The following is a 23,568-nucleotide window of genomic DNA, read 5'->3' as shown; positions in this document are numbered from 1 at the left end:
TTTTTGCTTTCTGGTTGCATGGGTTTGGCTCTGCTGCATTCTTGTAACTCGCGAAAACTGTTTTGGGCTAACGTGCCATGTGCATTGGTTGCTTGGTTGTTCGGCCTGTTGCTTTGCTCTTTTTGTGCTGAGGGTGGGTCGAGGGCTGCAGAGGGTCAGTGGGCAGCCCTCTGCCAAGAATATGGGTCGGGGAAAGCTCGTCTTTATCCTCCTGCAAGAGATCTTGTGCTTTTAAATTTCTGCTGATGGGAAACAAGAAGGAAAAAGAGGCCCACTGCTGAACTTCCACCATATAATTATTCACAGAGCAGATCTTCACGTGTCAATATCAAAAGTCTTCAGCAGTATAATCCTACACACCTTGTATACTGAAACGAAACGTTAAGCTAGAACACTCTTGAATAATAAAGTATATAAAACAAGCTCATTACTTTACGTGGTATATGCCTGTACAACAAACAGGAACACAAATATATCAAGAACCATTGCAACACATGCGTGAGACGCCATTAGTGCAATCCATTATTTATAACTCCTGAACTCACCGGTCAAGAGAGTGAAAAATGAAGTTTCACATTTTGAGCTGACGTGTGGCATTTGCTTGCCTTGCATGAAAATGAACGCATTTTACAGACGGAGAGGACACAACTTCATGTTGTGCATTAGTATCGCGTGACTACCCTCAGCTGCAATGGCAAGGAGTCCATTGGGGACATGAAGTATACTCTGCAATGGCGTCTCGAATTCTCATGGCACCTGAAGCTGAGCAGCTGCCATTTCCAGTACTCTGATGGTTTATGTGCCCTATGGTCTGCCTCCAGCCACCTGCTTGGATTCTGTCACCACTGACCCGGCCGCGTATTCGCCAACTGCAGCCTGTACAGCCACAAGGCTTGAAACCACGGTGAATTGATCACGGTGACTGAAGATTGTCACAACGGCTTACCTAAAAGGGATAATAAATCCGCTTAAACGGCGTTATATGCCACTATGCATCACGATTTTCGACCTAAAAGGGAAAAAGTTGAAAAAAAATGAAATAAAAAAAAAATAGAACTACAGTACAGAGAGCGGAGTCGAACGGCCGACCTTCCATACGCAACACGTGCCTCTAATCCACGGCGCCATAGCGGCGAGGTCAAGCCGTCGTTCTGAATGAATATTTATAACCAGCCTTAATGTGGCTGCTACCTGCCGGTGGGCGGCGCTGTCATCGCGGGCTGTACCGGCTGCAGTTGGCGAACACGCGACCCGGCCACCATAATCATTAGGGCAACAGGCACTGCCAGAGAGCAGCAAATTATGCAGGCCCACCGCCGCGCTCACCATGTCCATTAGCAACTCCACATCGGTTCCCAGGAAACAACGCCACCGGCAAACAAAATTCCAAAAGCGTTTTCAACACAATGGCATGCCATTGGCAGCCTATAGTTAAACACCTTTTTCCCGCGATTCAGTTGCCTGGAGGGTTAAGGGTTCTTCAGGTTCGTTTACGTTTCTTCGGGGGAGTTCAGCCTCCTCAAAACGTGAGTAGTTCGGTGGTGTTTGAAGCACACGAGTACAGAAGCAGAAGGTACGAAGGAGAAATTACATTTACAGGGTATATGCAAGGCAAACTCAGTTGCAGAAGCCTGAAGTCACACAGAAGTTTCAAGTACTGCAACATAGTATGCACTTATCTCACACACACATACTTCAGAAAATCTTACTCATCGACCGGCGGTCTCGGTTAAGCCTAGAAGTTCTTTCTGTACGTGCTAAGCACGGAGCATGGTTGGGACTGCCATTCCTGGCTTTCTCTTCCGTTTTTATTACTTACATGAACAAAGGCGCTAGGGCGGTCATTTCTTTTTACCCGCCGTAGTCTTTGAACAACCAATCGCTACTTAACTGCGCAGGAGCCACAGCTCTGTGCGTTGGGCATAGCCTCGAAACCAGTGCTCGAATAAATAAAACAAACAAATCAACAAAACATTCGTAAAACGCTCTCCACGCAACACCCTCGCCTTCCCCCAAGAATGTACTTTTCGTCTCCAAGTGCATGCACGTGCCTAAGCGCCTCGGAGAGCTCAGGGCCGCCACACTCGCATGCTGCGTCCGACCGGATGACCTTTGTTTACCTCCCCGCATGGCTACAACGGTATCACTCAGCGGATCAGCCCTTTGATCAGTCGCGGTGGGAAGGAGACCACCCTTTTCGGGACAGGCAAGGCCATGCTGCACGCGCGCCCTCTGCCCGAGGCGTCACGTCTGCGTTCCAGAAGGGCGTCCTCCCCATGCCGGTAATTGCTTCAGCATGTGTTGCTCGCTTCACTGCGCGAGCCACGCGGGAAGTACAAAGGGGAGAGCCGGCGAGGTCGTCAACGAGGAGCGATCTTACACGTCCCCCCTGAGAGGATAGACGAGCTTGGGAGTCCGCTCGTTTAGAGAAGATCAACAAAAGATCGCGGCTGTCTACAAATACAATATGCGATCCGCATATAGAAAGAAACTGACATGCTGAAAGACGGCTCGCGCGTCACAAAAATACAACTTGCCGATCCAGCACAAAAACACTCGTGACAGAGCATACACGATGTTTGTCTCAGTACCAGAGTCAGGAGCATGTAAGCATCCTTGCACAGAGTTCTGGCAGAGCCGGTGAGGTCGTGTATGAGGCGCGATCTCACACCTCCTCCTGTCTTTTCTACTATCCCCTCACCTCTTTCCTTTCACTTGTACACGCTGCCTGCTATCCTTTATTTCCGCTGCCCCAGCTCAGGTGCTTCAGCAGCGATAGCAGATGCAGAAGCTAGCAAAAATGATTTTTCCTTCCATATTCAATGAAAAATAAAACCACCAGTACTACTACTACTACATATACATTGGATTTTATCAGGGAACAATCTTGCCCCGCCGCGGTGGCTCAGTGGTTACGGCGCTCGGCTGCTGTCCCGAAAGACGCGGGTTCGATCCCGGCCGCGGCGGCTGAATTTCAATGAGGGCCAAATTCTAGAGGCGCGTGTACTATGCGATGTCAGTGCACGTTAAAGAACCCCAGGTGGTCGCAATTTCCGAAGCCGTTCACTACGGCGTCCCTCATAGCCTGAGCTGATTTGGCACGATAAACCCCAATAAACCAAACCTAAACCAAAGAACTAATTTTAATAAGCAGAATGCGAAAAGTTGCTACCACCTTAGCGTACTAATCAAGCTTTGTAGTTGTTTTCTGCTAGTGTATAGTTGGGGGGAAGACGCCCCCTCCCTTGCCCTCCATTTCGGACGCCCGTGGATTCATGCTGTTTTCAAACCAGATCTGTTTACGCCGCGAGCGGTGACGTGTTGGCCGGGAAGTTTGTGAAAAAGGGAGAAACACCTGCGCAGCGGCCGTTCCTCCTCACCACGGTCGTGGGTTCAAACATGTCGGACTTGTCGGTCGACCCCGCGAAGGCTACATTGTCCTTTTCGAAGAAAGCCACCACCCTTCACGGAGCGGCGGAGGGGGGGGGCATTGAGGCACCCTAGCTATTTCTGCAAGGAGGATAGGGTGAGGAGAAAGCGTGCACGAAGCCCCTAAAAGGAGCGAAGGCGAGAGGAAGAGGGAGAGTACAGCGCAAAGCTAAGTGCCCGACCAGCGTGAGCTAGAATTTTCTTTGGCCGCACGCAAGCTGGGCATTCTCGTGGCAAAAATCGAGCCAGCCGGTTGCAGTCGGCGCTGCGGTCTTTACACGTGGACGTGAGTCAGCTCATGCAGACGCGACTGTGGCCTTGACGACCGCCGGGAGCAGGATTAGGCCGCGGTTTTAGGGGGCGGAAAAAGCAGTTGCCCGAGTGACCGGCGAAGCTGACACGTAGTACAGTGCTAGCAATGCTTCCTTCAAGCCTGCAGTACACACTGGTTGGGTTCTCCCCGGAGCTTGACTGGAGGCCCCTGACCTTCCTCAAGCCTATACCAGCCAACCGAGTCTGCAGCGCCTGCGGTCTGGTGCGAAAGAGGACCGCGTTGCTACCCTGCATGCATGCGCTGTGCGACTGTTGCTACACACTATGCGGCAAGGACGACTCGAGCGAGTGTCCTCTGGACGGCAACGCCTACGAGGAGGATGACGTCACCGTCATGGACTTCTCCGCTGACGATCTGCTGAGAAGACAGGTAAGCGAGCATGTGAAAGGAGTAGATGCTTGGGCTTTTTTTTTATATTGTTTCCTTTGCCTGTTTCTCTTTGCCGCGGAGAGTATTTCTCGCATGTGTACACATATCACATCTATCGGAGGACAGTACAAAAGTGTGCTGCAAAGAAAGAGCCCTGTAAAATATTCGTATCGTTGCGTATGTCGTTTGTCTCGCGTTATGTTACGTAACAGCGTAATAATGAGGCCGTCACAAGCTTCAAAATTGTAACTCGTAAGCATTTTTGCTCACTGCTGGACCGTTTCGAACCGCTCTGCGAGAGATTCTTCCTCTTCAATGCCATATTTCTCCTCATTATTCAGTGCTTCCAAGAACTGGAGATGCTAAGCGGTGTACATTGGTGAACGCCTAAGCAAAACAAGGAGGCAGTTTAAATTTACGTCGTAAACTGAGAGCTTTTCTATAAGTACTGAAGCACAAAATTTTGGCTTTGGTTTAGGCCGGGCTTTTAACGTTGACCTGGTAGATGCTAATAAGAGCGTAATTTCTTAATCTGTCGAATCTAAATCGTTTACCCTTCTCGTGGCGACGTGAGAAAATACTTGTTATTGATGAAATCGGGTTTCTTGATGGATTTGTCGTTCAGACTCTCAAACATTCACATTACTGGACGGCAGGAAAAGAAGTTGACAAATAGTTAACAAATAGTTCAACTTCTCACACATAAATAAACAAGAAGAAACGAGCTAGGAGAAAACCATTTACAGCACGACTGAACGGTTGATTGCAAGAAATCAGCCCCCGCTTAACCCAGAGCGCTTAGATTTAAGCCCTCTGTCTCCGTCCTTGCCGCGGACAGCAGCCAATAATAAATCAGGCGACATTTCGCGCCAATCGATGGTTAGGGAAATGAAAATAAAGTTTCCGTCAGGTAATCAAAGACTGGGGAAAGGATATCGGCTAACCAAATACTTGGGAAAGGAGGGGTTCCGAGCACACATGCAAACAGCACTGAACTCACTGCATTCCGAACCTCTGCCTTCCTCTACGTTTTCTTTTCCCCACACGTGCATGCGGGACGCGCGGCAGGTTCTTTATGAAAAAAAAAAAGAAGAAAGGTGTTCTTGAGGGGTCAAGCGCCCACTGACAACTCCAGCCTAAACGAGGCGCCTTTTCTGGGTACCAAAAGCTCAAGCGACCCATTGGCGCCGCTTCGAGTACCGAGGAGCCACCGTACACCTGACTCACGCGCAGGGAAACGAGAAAGTTAAAAAATAAAAAGTCCGCTGGCCACCGAAATGACGACTGCAGGCATTCAAACACTGAACATTGCACAAAGCTGCGCGCTGAAAACATATGTGGTAGAAAGGCAAGATGGAGACGGAACCAGCGCTCTAGCGGCGGGGCCGCCGGCAACAATAGACCAGCCACCGAGCCTCCGCCCTGCCTCCGCGGTTCCACGAATTTGGTAACCTTTCGACGGGGCACAGGTGCGCATCTCGAAGCAGCTACCCCGCGCCGTAAAATCTGTCCTGGAGACTGAATGGCGCATCAGAAAGTTCAGGGAACTTCACATAAATCTTCCTTTATATACAGTTTAAAATCGGGCAAGAAACACTACAACGAACATTCAGAGAAACATCCTCTCTTTACCGATTTTGCTTTCCATGGAGAGAAAATGGCAGTTACTGGACTTTGTATTCGTTTATCATATTGCATCGCATTCAGGTAGGCATATGCGTTCCTTTCTTATCGCGCACAGCTGGCTGCGTTCAGTGCTTCCTTGGTGATCACGTAAATAAGCACTGGGCAGAAAGCTTTGGGTTTAAGTCGAGCGAAGCCGACATCTGCCCGTCTCTTCCTTCCCACTGTGTACAAAGCCGCGTATCTTGTTCATGCACTGAAAAAGCCCATCGTAGATTGAAAGTACGCGTGCGGTTCTAGCGCGCGTGCTCCACGCATCCGCTATGAAACGGTCGTGCACCTCCTCGCTTCACCCTTAAATACAGTGCCGGAGCGTCGCCAACGTTATCGGGGGCAGGCCTTTGTTTTTGAGAGCGTCAGATATACTGCTCGCGTTACTCAAGGTCGTGTGAGTATGCAACATAACATCACTGTCTAAATAAGGCGGCCGCAGGGGTTAGTGTTTGCATAACCACAATTTGCATATCACGTGACCAAAATGGCCGCCATAATACGTAACAATTGCTGGTATCCACCACTTACCAGGTGGTGCATCACCAGGTACCGGAGTGGTACCATACCATGTGATCCAACCGGTTGCATAGCAACGAGCGATCCTTATAAGATGCGTCCAAGTGCCACATTCAAGTGCACGTTGTGGGGACACACATGATTCCCCTACCCCATGGTAACGGCCGCGCGTAATTATCTCGCGATGCTATGCGCACGCCGTTCGGGAGGTTTTGCGAGGGAGGGCACTCACGCCACAAGCGTTTGCGGGTAGGCAGGCTGGAAACGCTGATTGGTCAAAAAAATATGTCGTTATACGCGTGACGTCATAGGTCACGTGATATTTAATGACGTCATGTCCGGTTGGGGACAGGCAGTTTTCCCTTGATTTTTCCCCGCCACCGCTCGTCAGCGGACGGGGCTGCTCGCCAGGAGCCGAGAGGCGAGGAGGCAGCGTGCACTGCAGCGTTGCCTGCTCGGCCTGTCCCCGTCCCCAGGCAGCACAAACCGTTGGCCCAATATTGGGAGTCTGTTGGCTATGTGTGGCCCTATACAGGACCAATGTTGCCTTCATTGTCCCCATATTGGCACTGCCACAATGTGCCATTTCCAACATTGGCCCTACTTGTCCGATGTTTTCCCCATATTGGCAATGCCGCTTAGTTACACCTCCAACGATGGCCCTACTTGTCCGATGTTTTCCCCATATTGGCAATGCCACTTAGTTACACCTCCAACGATGGCCCTAAATTTCTGCTGTTGTCCCCATATTGGCAGTGCCGCCTCATTACACCCGCTATGATGGCCCTACTTGTCCGCTGTTTTCCCTGTATTGGCAGTGCCGCTCCACGACACATCAAAGGATGTCCCTGTGATTATATGTGGTTATTTCTCTCAATCCGTTTTTTTTTTAATATTCGGACTTGTTTATTTATTTATTTTTTATGACCAACAACAGCGCTAGCGTCGAACTCTGACGCGAAATTACAATAAAAAGCGCGATGTAATTGATTGCGCGAAAGTGAGCAGAGGTCAGATTCATTCACGAAGGTATACGAATTTTGAAAAGCGGCGTCTTTTGTAATTATTGTATGCAAAAAAAAGAAAGAGAGAAAGAGGTGCCACAATCAAGAAAATGAAATTTCGATTCGAGGAATGGTATAATAACGCACTAATTAACGTACTGCCTCGCATATCTCTCGCATACCTCGCATACCACAGCCCCCGATTATAGGTTGCCGGTTCAAATTCGTGTCTCAAGATATACGCTCAACTTAACTAATAAGTTTATGCTGCACGAAACGCTGAATCGTATTACACAATCCGGAATACAATGCCTCACCCACAGGATGCTCACCCTAGAAAAAAACAAATAAATGGCTTTTTCCACTAGGTCACAAATTATTGCGTGGCGCATTGTGAGAGAAGAAACGATGTGAGTAAAACGGGATTTTGATTTTATCGCAAATAAACAGTTGACGTGAACAACTTGCTGCGCATTTACTGCGTGAAGAAGCAGCAGACGAGAAAGAAAATGTAGATGTATATTAAATTAAAAAAAATAATAAGGGAACAAACGGCTCTGCTTCCTGAAGCCGCGAAGCTAAGGTGGCTAGGTTTTTTTAATGTCGCAAATTGTTTTGTTATTCTGCTGTGCTTTTTGGGTATTCTATAACGACGGCTCTAGCACACGTTTTTGCTTTAAATTATCACGTTTATCAAATTAAAGATCGGAACTTTTTCCCGGTCGCATTTCCACTAGTTTTTTTTTGCCTTTTCTTTGCGCGTATCCTTAATACCAATGAGCCATAACAGGTGCATTGCTGATTAGCGCGCCGCGTCATTTCGAGCTAGCGCAGACACGCACGGGTGGGCCGCATGACGGCTTAGACCGACCTGCCTACACTGGTGTGTATAAAATGTAGGGTATTCGTCGCTCTAGAAGCGAATCATTGGATTATATTGATGAATGGTGTTGCTTGGACGTATGTCATCCTACTTTGTCCGCCACAAGTATCATATATGAAACACTCAAAGAACAAGCATTGTTCCCGCTAATTTTATTTATTGTTTTATATTTCCGGTATTTTCATAGTAACACGTTTATCTCAGCTTCAACCAAAGAGGCACACGACCGCAGAGATTACGCTAATGCTTGGAGCCGTTTTGACGAAATTCATGCCCAAGCTCCACGTTTCCACTTCCAACATCTCCGCATTGTCGTTTCCTTGCCGCTTTTCACGTGCTCAACGCCTATGGCGCACCCTCCGGACATTCCGGAATTCTTTCACTCATTTCACCCCCCCCCCCTCTTCACCCCCTTTTTGAAGTCCCATACAGCCGCCTTTTGCCGGGCCGAGCCTCTTTGTTGGAAGAGCGCTGGCCCTCACCATGCTAGGAGTTTTTTTTTTCTTTGTGATTTTAGGTAGACTGACCTTCTCTAACCTGTTTTCCCCTCGCGCCCAACTAAGCGCAACGCCGCTCATCCACCCTCCCTAGATTTTCTTCTACCCCTTTTCCAGCTGCCGTTTCTCTTGCTGCAGCAAATTCTCCGAAAAATATAAGAAACCTGTCCCATCGTGGTCTCCTCCTTTCCAGAACACTCGCCCAACGAGTATCGCCTGTAGCTAGCAAGGCGGCGAAAAGCCACACAACCAGCGTGCCGACGAAGCATGCGCGCTCAAGCTGACGCCGTTCATTGTCGAGAATCCGCACCCGATACGATTTGACAATTATGACAGAATTCAGTAGCCTGGCCTGCAAGATTCTATTTGTGAGTACCACCATACTTTTATATTGAAATGTGTTCGGAAATGAATATGGTTCTTGGAGTAATTGCCGCTTTGAATCAGCGCCGACCTTTTTTTTCTCCGGCAGGAAACGAGAAAGCGACAAAGCACTGGCGCCAACTTCTGAATGGCAACTTTCACAGCGAAATGTCTAGCGCAAAGGCATGCACAGAATGGTGAGAACTTTATTTTTCAGCTTTGAAAAAATGGATTTACCGAACGTTGACTATCTCTTCAATCACCGTGGCGGAGTGTCGTGTGGCCCGACTCATGTTGCGTTCATTACGACATTGGTCGTCTATCGTTTGTGCAAGATGAGTACCAGAAGCGCTTATTCTTTCACTGCAGCAGTTTTCTGGCCGCGTGTAATATTCCCGTGCCGGGTGCCCTTGTCTTGGCCAGTTGCAGGCGTACGAGAAAAAGCGGAATTCCTGGTCCCAGCGAACTTTATCCATGTTGTCTCGGAATTAATCACCCATGGACTAACGGAAGAGTGATTTCGTGTGGTTTTCAAGTAAGATTTCCGTCTGCCCCGTTACATGCATGCCAAGCGGCATCGATCATCTGTTTACTTAAAAAAAAGTGTATTCGGTCTCCTGCGTTCAGCGCATTTCGCAAAACTGTGCAAGCCGTCTTTGCATGGAATATTATATTTCATAGCGAAAAAAAAAATTGCTCACAGCTGTTCAATAGGGAGGAGCTGCTACCACCTGTGCCATACTTTGCTGGAACAAAAAGGCAAACAACCAGCTCGCAATAGACATATAATTTTGATAGGAAATATAAAAATAGATTGATTTGTATTAAACACTATATTTATCTCTTTTTGTGACTTTTAATATGCATTTGAGGGTGTGACACGGCAAATTGGGATTAGAAATTAGCAATACGGTGGGAAAAAATTGTTAAATTCAATTCAACATTTTGCTATTAGTGTGGGGATTTATATTAAGAGTCATTTAGAAATTATACTTTCAACATATGTTGCGAGTACCTTCTCGCACACTGCGCGCCACTAAGATCAATGTGTTATTTTATTTCTTGTCTTTTTTCTGCGATGGTTGTACTTACACTCATGATCACATCATGCACCTCTTTGCAGCTGCGATGTACAGCCAGGTCATCGTGCAAGAGCTTGGCGAGGAATTTGTTTCAAGGCACTGCAAAAGTTCTCTTACAAGAGGAGTGCAACGATTAGTGCCGATATGACTCATCGATTCAGCGCCTCCGGCACAATGCATTTCACGATGTACTGGCACCGTAGATGCAATAAATTTTGTTCTTTGAATCCGTTCTTTCTTTTTTGTATGTCTGCTGACTGCTCATTTGTAAAATGTTACACATACAAGCTCCGGCTGGTGGAAAACAAGCGGTATATGTCTGCATTGTTGATGGCCAGCAAGAGGTGTGGTACAAAACTAGGTGGGACCCCCGATCGCGTACAATTTCCCACTGGCCTTGCAATTGATATGCCGCCTATAAAAGTTAGATCAAGGGTGGAAACGTGGGCACAATTCGCAGCAAACCTGGGGCTATTATTGATACTGGCGGAATGTGGGCATACTATTGGCGCGAATTTCGGGCCATTATTGACAGATCGACTGAATGTGGGCATACTATTGGCGTGAGATTGGCTGAATATGGGCATAGTATTGGCACGAATGTCGGGCCATAATTAATAGATTGGCTGAACATGGGCATAGTCTTGGCACGAACGTTGGCCATTTGTGGATAGACTGGCTGAATGTTGGGTCAATGCTGGCAGCTAGACTGGCTGAGTATAGGCACAATCTTGGCATGAATGAAGGGCCATTGTTGGAAAAAGTCTCGGATTGCTCAAATGCCAGTGTAGGACCAATATTCATGCCAATTTCCGCCACTCTTTTGCCACTGTTGGACCAATCAATTTGTGCTGCTTCATGTCTTTCGACCCGCCGCGGTGGCTCAGTGGCTATGGCGCTCGGCCGCTGATCCGAAAGACGCGGGTTCGATCCCGGTCGAGGTGGTCGAATTTCGATGGAGGCTAAATTCTAGAGGCCCGTGTACTGTGCGATGTCAGTGCACGTTAAAGAACCCCAGGTGGTCGAAATTTCCGAACCCCTTTCACTACGGCGTACCTCATAGCCTGAGTCGTTTTGCGACGTTAAAACCCCAATAAACCATAAACCCATGTTCTTCAGAGCGCGCGCGAGATTAAAAAGCGCACCTGTCGCGCTGCGCTGTCACACTGCATGCCTGCTTCTGTGCATTTCTTGCGGACTCCTTTCAGTCATACTTAGCTTTACTATTGACCAAAAGGGTTTCTTAAACAGTTATTTCAAGTTTTATTGCTATCTATAAAGAATATGTTTGTAGCAGGTGCGTGAGCCCGAACAAAAGAAAACTGTTTTTATTCCCCTTCAGTATTCCTGCTTATCGAGACTTGAGCATTTATATGTTGCAGTACAACTTTTTTCAGGCATCACAACTGATGTTTCGATGTGTTTGGTACATATTCATCTTCAGACATTTCATGTCTGTTGGGTAAAAAAAAATATACGAAATAATACTTGACTGCATCAATTGTGACTGAGGTATAGCATCACGTATAGCATGCTCTTGAAATTCCTCTAGCTGCTGCACAGAAGTCTGTAATTGACTTCATTGTAGCTTCATACTTGCACCATTTAAACTCTGCACATAGCTCTTTTTTCACAAAAGGAAATGTGATTAGGTTTCTGAATAGAGCTGTGCACGGGCCGCAATTTCGAACCCGCGCCCGGCCCGGGACCTAACCTACCGACAGGAAGCCCGGCCCGACACTGAAGGACCCTGAGCACGCTCGCGCTCGGCCCGACCTGCAAAGCGGCGACGACACAAAAAGAGAATTTCAGGAAAAGGAGTTTATTTCAATGGCATTCAAATTTTGACCTCGCATTCCAGATCACAGTTTGGGATTATACACAAAACACAACTCATAAAGGTATAGATTTATCACTCTAAATATGCAAGTTGTTCATTGATGATGGCTTGATCGAAACAAGCGCGGCACTCTTTCATTACGAATCCTGCGGCGCTGAAATTTTTGTCGCTGCTTGAATTGGTGGCCGCAACGGCTAATACTTTCATAGCAAGAATAGAAACGCTTGAAGTACGAAGGAGAATGTCAGACGTGGTGTCGTAAGCCATGGATGGCGTGCCACGACAGGAAGACTTTTAGAGCGCAGCTCTTTGGCGTCCGTTCCTGGGTTTCGCGTCGTCGTCGGCGTCGGCCTCGTAACCAGCTCCGACAGGAAGACTTTTTGACTTGTCAGAGGATAAGCGAGCAAATAAGCGACAGGGCGGCGCTATCCTTCGGATGCCGATGTGGCCGCGACATCCCTGCTTCTACTATTCACGGGAAGGCACGGTGCTGTGTTCACTTCGCTGACAAGCAATTACGGCGAAACGCAGCAACGAGTACGAGCTGAGCCGTAGTGGAGGCGCCAGTGACATTCTTCTAATGCCATTCATGTGGAGGGGGTCACCCCTTCGCTCTCGCCCGCGACTGTTGTCCGTCTCCCCGGCCGGAACGGGAGAGAGTAGCTCCTGCCGGGTAGGCGGACAAGAGAGAAGGCTGCCGGCTCTGCGGTACGCTGCGAGTGGCGAGTGGAAGAATTTAACCTTTTCCCGATGTGCTGCTGCAAGATAGACATCGCGCGCGACTCCGTGACCCCGCGACCTCGCGTGCGCCGTACGCAGCCCTGCCTCCGCTTCCCAGAACCTTCCTTTCTTCTTACAAGGCGCCCAAAACTGGTTGCTTTTCCCCAACGTTGGTACTTGCTAGAACCAAAAATGCTTTTCCAGCCCCAGCTAGCTTTTTTTTTTAGCGTTTGTACTATCCTCCCGTCCTTGTACATTCCCTCCTGGATGGTCTAGACACAAATCACTTCCTGCTGTGCATGCAAGACGCCCAGCTCACCACAGCCATATTCGCACTTCCACATATATGATACATGCTTTGCCCAACTTAGAGCCCTGGGCGTTTGGTTGTGAGTAACACCGTATGACGCGTAATGCATTACCATCAGGCAGAATTAAAATATGAGAAAATTCATCGCAAGATATATTTCCTTGTATTCTCCAAGTAAATTACTTCTATACTAACTCCTCCCTTCTGAAGTGACCAAAAGATAAAACAACTCAGCGTGTAAAAAGGTGAATGCAAAAATACACTACTTTTGTGCAAAATTCACAGGAAGTGCACTTAAATTGCCACAAGTGCATGGCCAATTAAGGAAAAAAAACAAGGGCAAAGGACGGAGACGCACAACAGGAACACAGGACGACGCTGTGTTTTGTGTTCCTGTATTCTGTGTTCCGAGTTCTGTGTCCCCGTCTTTTGCGCTGCTTTTCTTTCTACAATCGTGAACCAATTAACTCGCCCAGCTCTCCACTGTACTGGACCAATAAGGCATCAAGCTTCACAGTGCATTAGTGTTATATCTTACGCTACATATTTTCGAATTGTTTTTGCTGCAGAACAGGTATAAGAGGTCGGCATACACGTCTTTCATTTGCTTAGGAAGAAAGCAGCGCAGTCAAGAAAGCTACTCCCTCCTGCCAGTGAAAATCTTAAAAATGCGGTTTTTTCAGCGCCAGTATAATATCTTTGCATGCTGACGGCATGTTGAAATTTTCGTTGATGCACCGTAATAATTATCTCATGAAGCCCCAGCTCTTGTGGCCCAGGACGAAGAGTACGATTATTTTTTTTTTGTTTATTTCATCCTTCGGGCAACATACAGATATTGCCCACGAGGCAAGACAAAAGGAGGTGCTGAACCTCCTGACTGGGTCTTGTCCTCGCCTGGGTACAGCAGCAGGAGCGGTATTGGATTATACAACAAAAAAAGGCTGTCTTTGCCATCACTTACACAACAGACGCATCATAAACAGTTCTTGTAAATATATACAGATAATAAAATAATAATACACACTAAATCATATACAAAAATGGTACAGAAATACAATACATTAGGGTTGTTCGAACCGACATAGCATTCCCTGCTGAAAAAAAGCTCCACGACGCAACAACCCCACAGACCATCCACCACAGAACACCACACAATCTGCACGACACACCGCATAATCCGTATGACATATCATACGAATTGTATGACATATCACACAGACTGCACGATATGCCACACAGACCGCACGACATCCCACGGTGAACGATCTATGAGTCCATTGCATCATAGAACTCCCCCCAGCAGGGTTACATCAAACGGAACCAGAAGTAAGCATTTTGTCGTCTAGGACACAACGTTAGACAAAAAGAAAGACAAACAGATGCGTTTAAAACCCCTGCGCGTGGAACTATTTTTAGCTGCATCTATTACAAACGGATGAGAATTACACATCAACATGATTTGGTGCTCAATTGATTGTGTTCCATAGTTGGTGCGAGACCTATTTACCACAACAGAAGTCTGACGCAAGCTGTAACCAGTGGATCTATTTAGGTACGTGTTAAAAAAATTAATGTAATTTGTTTTTATTTCGTTATAAATAAACACACATATTTTGAGTTCATACATGGCAATATTTGAAGTGCATTTATGAACCAAGTTCTTATTGCTCTAACGTTCTCCTAAGCAAATAAAACTGAAAATTGTGATAATTTTGATAATGCTTTATGGAGCTAACACTACCAGGACGTGGTAAATAAACAAAAAATAAATTATTTGATAAAGGCCTGTACGCTGCACTTGTGCTGCTCATTTATTTCATGCTGTCCATTTTCTCAGTGCAGTGTCTTCTTTGATAGGCATATTTCTGGCTCATTACTTATTTTGCTTCGGTTCACAATTCTTCTTTTAGCTATATTTCATCCACTTTCCTGCCATGATCTCTATTCAAGCGTAATTTGTGTAATTTTGCTTTGTCCGGGCTCCTGCAATGTTCTAGTACATATGAATGATGTGAAGACCTGTTTCAAGCTGTTGCACTATAATTCACTCTAACCTCCTCGATCACGATCACCTAAGCTTTTCCTTATCTGTTGCCATACTTTTTTATAGAAACACTTAAAAACAAAGCACCATGATCTATTTCAGTATTGTTTTATTTGCCGATCTAATTTTTTCGAAGATAACATGGAATACCAACTCCCCTTTAATGTCCCCGTTCTCGTCTCGAAGTCGCGAATTTTTAGATGTGCTCTCAGTATTCTCGTTAGTGCATTTGTGCTCACAAGGGACTAGAACAGCCAACGCGGCTAATACGCTAGATTTAATCCTGACAAATCGATCTGACATAGTCTCACCTATTACATACCTGCCAGGCATCAGCGACCACTTGCTGATGCACTCTGACATTAATCTAGCCACTCCGAACACTAACAAAAAGAAAAAAATAATAATACGAGACTACAACGGAGCAAATTATCAGGCGATAAATAATGAACTATTTTTTTTTATCGATGCTTTCCCATAGCTTTGGTGTCCGCAGCATTCAAACCAACTGGAGCATGTTCACAGCTATAGTCACCCAACTCACAGAACAATACACTCCTGAACGCACTGCCACCACCCACTCAATAGCTCCCTGGTGTAATAATCACATTAAACGTTTATCTAACAAAAAGAAAGCCTCTACCGCATCGTAAAGTTCTCGCCAACTAGTGAGTGATCGGACTTCGTATTCAGCGGCTTCCAACATGTATGTTCAGGCGCTCAAAAGCGCTAAAAGCACTTCCACTCACATGTAACCACCAATGTCAAAAATTCTGGCGGGTCATTAATCCTTCCACCGACGATAGTTTTGCGTTATCTGACCCGTTAGGCGACCCCATCCCTTCCGACGTTTGGGTCGCGATTCTTAACCACGCAATCACTGACAACTTTACACCCATATCTGATGTATACATATGCCTACAACTCACCACTTATGTTTTCATGCCACCTATAACTGTTGCTCCTACTGGTGTGAATAAGCTTATTGATGGACTCAGTGTTCATTCCGCTCCGGGTTATGACTGCGTTACTTAAAAAGCACTGCAGCTTATTCGCCCATTATACTAACCAAACTTTTCCAGCATTGACCAGTCAACGCTGCTACTGAGTGGAAGATCGGAAAGGTGGTTACAGTCTACAAATCCGGCAGCAAAGCATCCCCTATTAATTATCGTCCCGTATCCCTTACCAATACTTCACCCAAAATGTTCGAACATATAATATTCACCAACCTTGTTAACTTCCTTTCATTGAAAAACTTGTTTATGTCAGCGCAACATGGTTTTCGAAAACCTTATTCTTGCGAAACACAATTAATATAGTTTACACATGCATTGCACTGTATTCTAGACCTACCATCACTAACTGACTGTATATTTCTGGATTTTTCGAAGGCTTTCGACGATGTATGTCACAACCTTTTGGATCACAAACTAAAACATCTGAATATTGACTGTAACTTATTGAAATGTATTGAATGTCTACTTAATCGCTCACAATTAGTTTTTGCTATCGGTTATAACACCTGTTTTACAGAGGTGTCTTCCGGAGTTCCACAAGGTTCAGTTCTTGGACCCTAGGTACTGTTCCTGATTTAACATTAATCATCCCCGCTCTCTTATGGATTCTCATATTCACCTATTCGCTGATGTTTGCGTCATTTTTAGAGAAATAACCAACACTAACAACCTTACATTACTTCAGTCAGTGGCGGTCACAGAGAGAGGTATTAGGGGGAGCGGACAGACTGCTGTATATAAAAAAAGAAAAAATAGAAACAGCGATTTTTTATTTTATTTGCACAAAAACTTTTTTGCGCTTTGTTATTGAAAAATAAATGGCGAAAGATATAGACATTATACCATTACTCAATCTTTGAATGTTAACGTTTACGCGAGCAATATTCATTTCGATACCAGGGGAAACGAGTCGACATCTGAGATATCCCGCCACGACATGTCCACTAAGGTCAAAGCACCTGCCCGGACATTTCACCAGTGGGGTTAGCGGCCTTCATTTCTCAGTTCTGGGAAGTGGCTTTGTTCCGCCCTCAGTCCCCTCCTTCAAGGCGGCTGGTCGGCGCTCCTTGTCAAGCCAGAAAGGGATGGTCCCCTCGCTGGCGTCGCTGTGTCCCATGGTGGGATAAAGCCATGAATGGGTGGCTCCCTTCCCCCCCTCCCCCGCCGACGAGGTTGCTGGCCACCGCAACCGCAGGTGAATGGCACCGCCCTCGCCGCCGCGCCGGCGGCATGGCAAGACAACGGTGGCGGCAAGGCAGGAACACGATTCCTCGATAACTATCAACGTGTAGAACGTACAAAGCAGGGGACTACTTGACGAGACCGCCACTGACTTCAGTGCGAAGAATGGTGAATGCAGCTGTATATGAACAAATGCAAAGTCATGCGTGTATCTAGAAAAACTTCCGTCCCACCTCACTACTACATCGATAACATTTCGTTGAAATCAGCCTCATCATATAAGTGCATCGGCGTCCACATTACTTATTATCTTAACTGGTCTCTTCATACCGTGAAAATAATTGAAAATGCTAATCGCATGCTTTGCTACTTACGTCGCAACTTCTTTAACGTTCCTTCCAATTTGAAACTATTGCTTTATCAAACACTAATACGATAAAAACTCGAGCATGCAACACGTGTATGGCACCCTGCTCATGACAACTTCATTAATTATCTTGAGCTGGTGCAAAATAACTCTGTGCGTTTAATCCTTGTTAACTACAACCGCACAGCGAGTATGACTACTATGAAGTCTAATATCTGCCTCCCATAACTGACATCGCGTAGAAAATTGTTTCGTATCACCCTGTTCAACAAGCTGTACCATCATCCCGCTCTTCATGATCACCTCATCCCCCATACAATTTCTGTATCCCGCCGCATTGATCATGATCAAAAAGTCGGAAGTATGTCATGCAACAGAAAATGCTGCTCGCAGTCATTCCTGCCGCGAACTTCATGCGACTGGAACCACCTTCCCGCAGAAGTTGCCGGCACTGAAAATTATGAGTAGTTCCGCGTAGCACTAGCTAACATTGTATATTCAGGCGCTGTTTAATATTCATGTAATCAACTGTATTTTTCTCTCAGTTTTCGCATATTTACCATTCCCCCTGTGTAATGCCACTGGCCTTGAGGGGTAACTAAATAAATAAACAAACAGAGTAATATGCAAGCCTCTCACACAACATTCACTAATATTTCTTTCTTTCTGTAATAACGATTTGTAGACAGCCTAAAGGCTCATATTTTACTGACGGGAAGGTTCATTTTTCAGTCACAGTTCCATACTGTAGAGCGCAGGATAGCGCTTGTGCTGCATAGTTCTTCTTCTGTGTGTGTCATTGTAGGCGCTATTGTTTATTTTCTCAAGTACTATGCACCATGTACCCCAAACTGAAGTTCTAAATCTTCTTTGATATTAGCAGTTGCAAATTCAAGCCTTCTGCAGGATTTGACGGAGGCCCAAGGAGCCGAGGACTAATTTTATGCATATGTAAATGTAAACAGCTAATCTCTCTGTACTATTTTAACTTGCATTCTCTTTTTTGCTTTATGTGCTGTTTATATATTTCGTGCCATTGTGCTGAATGTCGTAATTTTTGTATGTATTATAGTGTAAATTGATACTATATGTCTGCTGTCAAAGTGTTTTCTTTTTCTTTACTGTAATGCGCGATTGTAATGTTTATCTGTTATACTGTTTGGTGTACTTTCCATGTTCTTTTAAAGTACCAACTTGTTTTTCCTACGTTCAAAACTGTCATCTATGGTCCCCTGGGCCTTGTCAAGCTGTGTGCACAGCTTTTAGCCCAGGGTGACCAGCCAGATTTTTCTGGTAAATAAAGTGCATTGACTCATTTATTAATTCATTGATATGCAACTTACAAATGATTGGAAATGAGGGGAACATGTGCACAGGGCGGAAAGCGCGTGGTCTGCCAGGAAACACTGAGGTGGCCCCGAGAAGGGCCTTTAGTAAGGACGACATCCGTTTTGTGCCTCTTCACTAAGCAGCGACGACACTGCGTGCGCAGTCCTCGTTTTGCCCGAGCTGTCGAAGCAATCCTTGTTAAAAAAAACACGAGGGAACAAAGTCGTGCTGTGTATGCAGATGCGATCGCCTCGTGGTTCCATTCACGGCGAACAATCATCCGGCAAGCCCGGCTTTTTCGACGGATTCAGGAAACGACTGAAAATAACAAAAGTAAGGAGCGAAGAAAGGTGCACTGCTTACAGGTTAGAACACAAAAAAACAAAGCTAGGCGCTGCACTCGGTTAACCCATTCAACGAGGCGTGGCGTGAGCTTTTTTTTTTTATCCGATTTCGACAAGGCGTGAGAAGTCTCTAAAGAGGCAAAGGCACACTGCACTGGGTGAATGATATAGCTAGACTAAGCGCAAGTCATAACTTCTCTAAAGCCACACCGCACTCGTTTAACCCTGCAACGAGGCCTAGCGCGGGTTCTGATGTCTGGCGCCGATTTCGACAAAGAGAGGGAACACGGCCGCGAGATTGGATGCCCGCAATCTTCCAGGAAGCAATGAAGCGGCCCTGAAAAGGGCCGTTTGGAGCAGCTCTTCAACGTCAACCTACAGCGGCGTGGCGGCGAGCAGTAGGCCCAGCGTCCGCGGCGAACAATGACATCGGCTTCCGAGAAGCATATCCAGGGAACGATGCTGCAAAAAAAAAGTTTCGTTACAAGCACCGAAATTTGGTGAGCCCTCAATGCACGAGAAAACTTGCGACAATGTAGTTCAGTCCTTACCTCGGGGTTGAGAATGCGCACGCCCGACAAGCGCGTCAGCGTAGCTGTCAAACGGCGGTCCTCAAAGCGCGCCTGATGCGGATCCTTGTAGTGCCGCGGCAAAAACTTTAAATACGAGCACGACACTAGCCACGTGCTCCTTGCGAAACGGCGAAAGCCGCAAGCAAGAACTGCACAGAAATTTCAGCTGACTGTCGCCGACGAGCGCACCACGCACGAACGCCATAGCTGCACACGCCTCGCAACGAGCGCGCGCGCCGAGGATCACGAAACGAATGCCCGCTCACCACGCACACGCGGCGCGGCGGGTGCACCTAGCGATTCCCCAGGCGCTCTAGGGAGAGGTCGAGATAGGCGCGCTGACGCCACGTCCGGTTGAGAACGAGGGCGAAGTCAAAAAACGTCACGGAGAAGCGCATCTCATCGACCAATCAGCGTTTCCAGCCTGCCTACCCGCAAACGCTTCTCTCACGCCACCCCCACTTCCTTTCGCTCCCCGCCGCGACGCCGCCGGGGAGACTTTCCCCTTTCACAACGGAGAGACCTCCTCTCCACAGCCCCGGAGAAGGCGCGTTTCTTCCGAGGCTCGCTTGTCTTCTGGCGGGAGCCGTGCACATGCACGGATCAGAGATCTGCCACGGAGACCGCTGCCCTTACCGCCCGGCCACCGCGTGCGACTTGACCGCCGCGGGCCGTGAGCGAGGAACCACGCGAGGTGAGCGGAACCTTCTTCCCCCACATTTTTGCGTGCGTTCTTTCATTTGTGCTTTTCACCCCCGTACGCGAGCGGAACTCTCTCCCTCGTAACGGCGGTTGTATTGTTGCTGCTGCATTGTATTGCTCGGGAGCAATAAACGCTCATCCGAGTAGCATACTCGTGTTTGTCCCCTCTGGCCCGAACCCGCCGTGGTTGCGACTCACCGCACCGCGGGTTGGCGGTCACAGCTCTGACTGCTAGGGCTGGCACGCTGGTGCTAGAGAGCGACAACTGCTTCTAGCCCTTTGAGCGTTATCACAAGAATAACCCCCATAACGTATAGCACATATACTACTATACTTTCATTTTCCTGTTAATACCCAAGTGTGCAAAGAGCCAAATTGGACCACTGAGTGGTAACATTGGTACAAGGTTTGTGAACCACCGAATTGGCGTAGAATGATTGCACCGGTGTCAAACGATTCAGCGTGTTATGGAGCATACAATTAATAATCGTATCAGTGCTTAGCATATTAAAGCGATTCATACCGACGCCCATTGGTCTTCACAGCCATAACTTCTTGGATCTTCAGACGTTCCTTACGACCAAACTACTTCACGTAGGACATTCGAGGTGGCGTCAAACGATTTGTCTTCTCACTATGTATAGGTTGGCATCAATATCGTTCGTGCAAAACAGGAAAAAAAACTTGCAGTTGACGCCAGATCATACGCTGCTTCAGAGTCTGACAATTTTTTCAACGAACAAAAGAGTGTGGTCTTCCACCACTCAAGGCCGCTCGCTGATAAGTTGCACACCTGCCTCGAACATGGTGTATTAGTTCAGAATATGAGACCTCTATCCTTTTGCACATGTTCAACAGCTGGTTAGGGAAATAATTGTATCTGTTCTTCAGACTTCAATATATTTATTTATGAAATTGATAGAACATAGTTAGTATGTTAACGATACATGTTCCGTATACAGCAAAAATAGAAAACTTGATTCTTTTTAAAAATATTTGTCGCGTTTACCGTTTCATTTTTCAGGCCCGAAAAAGGGCGCATAATATCGAAACCCGTTTCTTATTCGCTATACCCAGCTTCATCATATCTCCAAGTGAATTATTTTGTATCATTGCAGGTGAAGTGCTGGAATGAAGCTAGGGGCTGCCAGTATGCGACGGCTGCTTCAGGGATCGTCCGGCACTTCCAGCTGGAATGCGAACACCACTCCGTCCGTTGTTCCAAGTGCTCGGCCACCGTCCTTTGCAGAGACGTGTGCGCGCATCTCCGGTCGGCCTCTTGCAACACTTCGACATTCGTGGCATCCGAAAGCGAAGTTCCACCGGCTCACGCGGAGGAGGCACCATCGTTGACTGCTCTCAGAGGAGCCTTTGAAGGGCAGGCGGGTGAAATCGCAGCGTATCTGAGGCCAATGGCTGTCGATATCAGCACACATGGGGACAGATTAAGCGATATCTCTCAAGGCATAAACACACTAAAGGAGACACTACGTCAAGAACTAGCGTCTTTAAAAGGACAGAATCACGACGAAATAACGTCCTTCTACGCTGAACTGAAACAATGTTTTGCGACATGTAGCGATGCAGTTAGCACTTGTTTGAAAACTATAATAAGCATAGAAAAAAAACTCAACGATAAATTGAGCGCAACTCGAGACGACTTAATGTCACAGATTGCAGCTAGCATTGAAGAAATCAAGGCTGAATTGAAAGAGAGTGTTCAAAAAGCGTTGCAACCCGTTCCCAATGCAAATCGAGTTAGTGCACTACAAGAAGCGCACTGCGAGTTCCTTGTAAAAGGAGTGAAATCGCTTCAAGACAAGGCGATGCAGACAATCTGGGCTCACTATGACAGCGAGAAGGTGTACCTTCGCGGCTACTGCGTGTCTCCCGGAGTCTGGTTCTATTTTGAGGGGGCATCTGTAGTGCTGCTCATCAAGTACACCCTGCACAAGGGCGACATGGACGACGACGTCCAGTGGCCTTTCAAGCACAAGGTCAGGATTAGCGTAATTCATCCGAGAGGAAGGGAAGAGATTGTGCGGGAAGTTGAACCACATCCATTTCTCGTATCTAATCAAAAGCCAACAACGTCAAGCAATAAGTCTTGTTGCAATGGTCTTTCTATTCTGCTCCAAGATCTCATCCATGTTGGGTACGTACATAATGATCAACTTCGGATAAAGCTTGAACTGCTGCCTTGAACCAAACATGAGCGCTGACACCGTCCATCCCTTACAACTTTGTGTCTCTGAACGCCCTTGTACGCTCCATTTCTTTCTTCAGTTTTTTATGGATTAACTTCACGTTAGTAAGAAATTCCTCTGTAAACACTGGTGTGAAAGCTCCTTTCCTAACCGCTCTGATTAGAAACACTCCACAAAAATAGCTCCTAATTTTATTTTATTTCTGACTCTCAGATATGTGTCCCACCGTGAAATGTATAAATAACTAAATAAACAATGTTATTTTCTCTCTGGCTGCGAATGCTCGGTATTTCTTTAAACATTTTCGTAAAACGATAGTAACCGCATATTGCGCCCTTTTCTGATTATATCCATTTTCTACAAAAAAAAGCCGTGGCGTCATTTGCCATTTATTTACGAAATAGAATGTTTCTATGCGCGAGCCGCCGCGGTGGCTCAGTGATTATGGCGCTCGGCTGCTGACCCGAAAGACCCGGGTTCTATTCTATCCCGACCGCAGCGGTCGAATTTCGATGGAAGCGAAATTCTAGAGGTCCGTGTACTGTGCGATGTCACTGCACGTTAAGGAACCCCAGGTAGTCTAAATGTCCGGAACCCTCACTACGGCGTCTCTCATAGAGTGAGTCGCTTTGGGACGTTAAACTCCCCCATGAACCTTTTTAGGCGCGAAGACAATGGTTGCTACTTTGTCATAATCTTGTTAACTGCTATCTAGTTATGTAATACAAGCAGCGACACTTTTGACGCCTTACATAGAAAAACTTCGAAGCGACCA

The 23,568-nt window shown here is 46.7% G+C and overlaps 2 protein-coding genes across 2 annotated transcripts in view; both read left to right on the top strand.

Annotated features, from left to right (window-relative positions):
* LOC149329729 (TNF receptor-associated factor 3-like) overlaps nucleotides 1-23,568 on the top strand; it is a 116,052-nt gene that overhangs the window by 81,758 nt on the left and 10,726 nt on the right. The gene's annotated exons all lie outside the window — the stretch shown is intronic.
* LOC149329730 (uncharacterized) lies at nucleotides 3,229-23,065 on the top strand. The gene is made up of 2 exons (XM_089559597.1): nucleotides 3,229-4,132; nucleotides 21,705-23,065. Exons 1-2 carry the CDS (start codon nucleotides 3,848-3,850, stop codon nucleotides 22,788-22,790), a joined length of 1,371 nt encoding a protein of 456 aa, XP_089415723.1. The 5' UTR covers nucleotides 3,229-3,847; the 3' UTR covers nucleotides 22,791-23,065.

This window comes from Amblyomma mixtum, chromosome 9 (assembly GCF_055824585.1).
Source record: "Amblyomma mixtum isolate Tamu chromosome 9, ASM5582458v1, whole genome shotgun sequence".
NCBI classification, from domain to species: domain Eukaryota; kingdom Metazoa; phylum Arthropoda; class Arachnida; order Ixodida; family Ixodidae; genus Amblyomma; species Amblyomma mixtum.
Note: the sequence above shows the minus strand (reverse complement) of the source record. Positions and strands in the feature narration are given on the sequence as shown.

What these genes read in the sequence shown, in the direction of transcription:
- LOC149329730 (XM_089559597.1), top strand. Translation starts at nt 3,848, where the DNA reads ATGCTTCCTTCAAGCCTGCAGTACACACTGGTTGGGTTCTCCCCGGAG. An exon ending in ACGATCTGCTGAGAAGACAG is followed by an intron (nt 4,133 to 21,704) that starts GTAAGCGAGCAT and finishes GTATCATTGCAG; the next exon opens with GTGAAGTGCTGGAATGAAGC.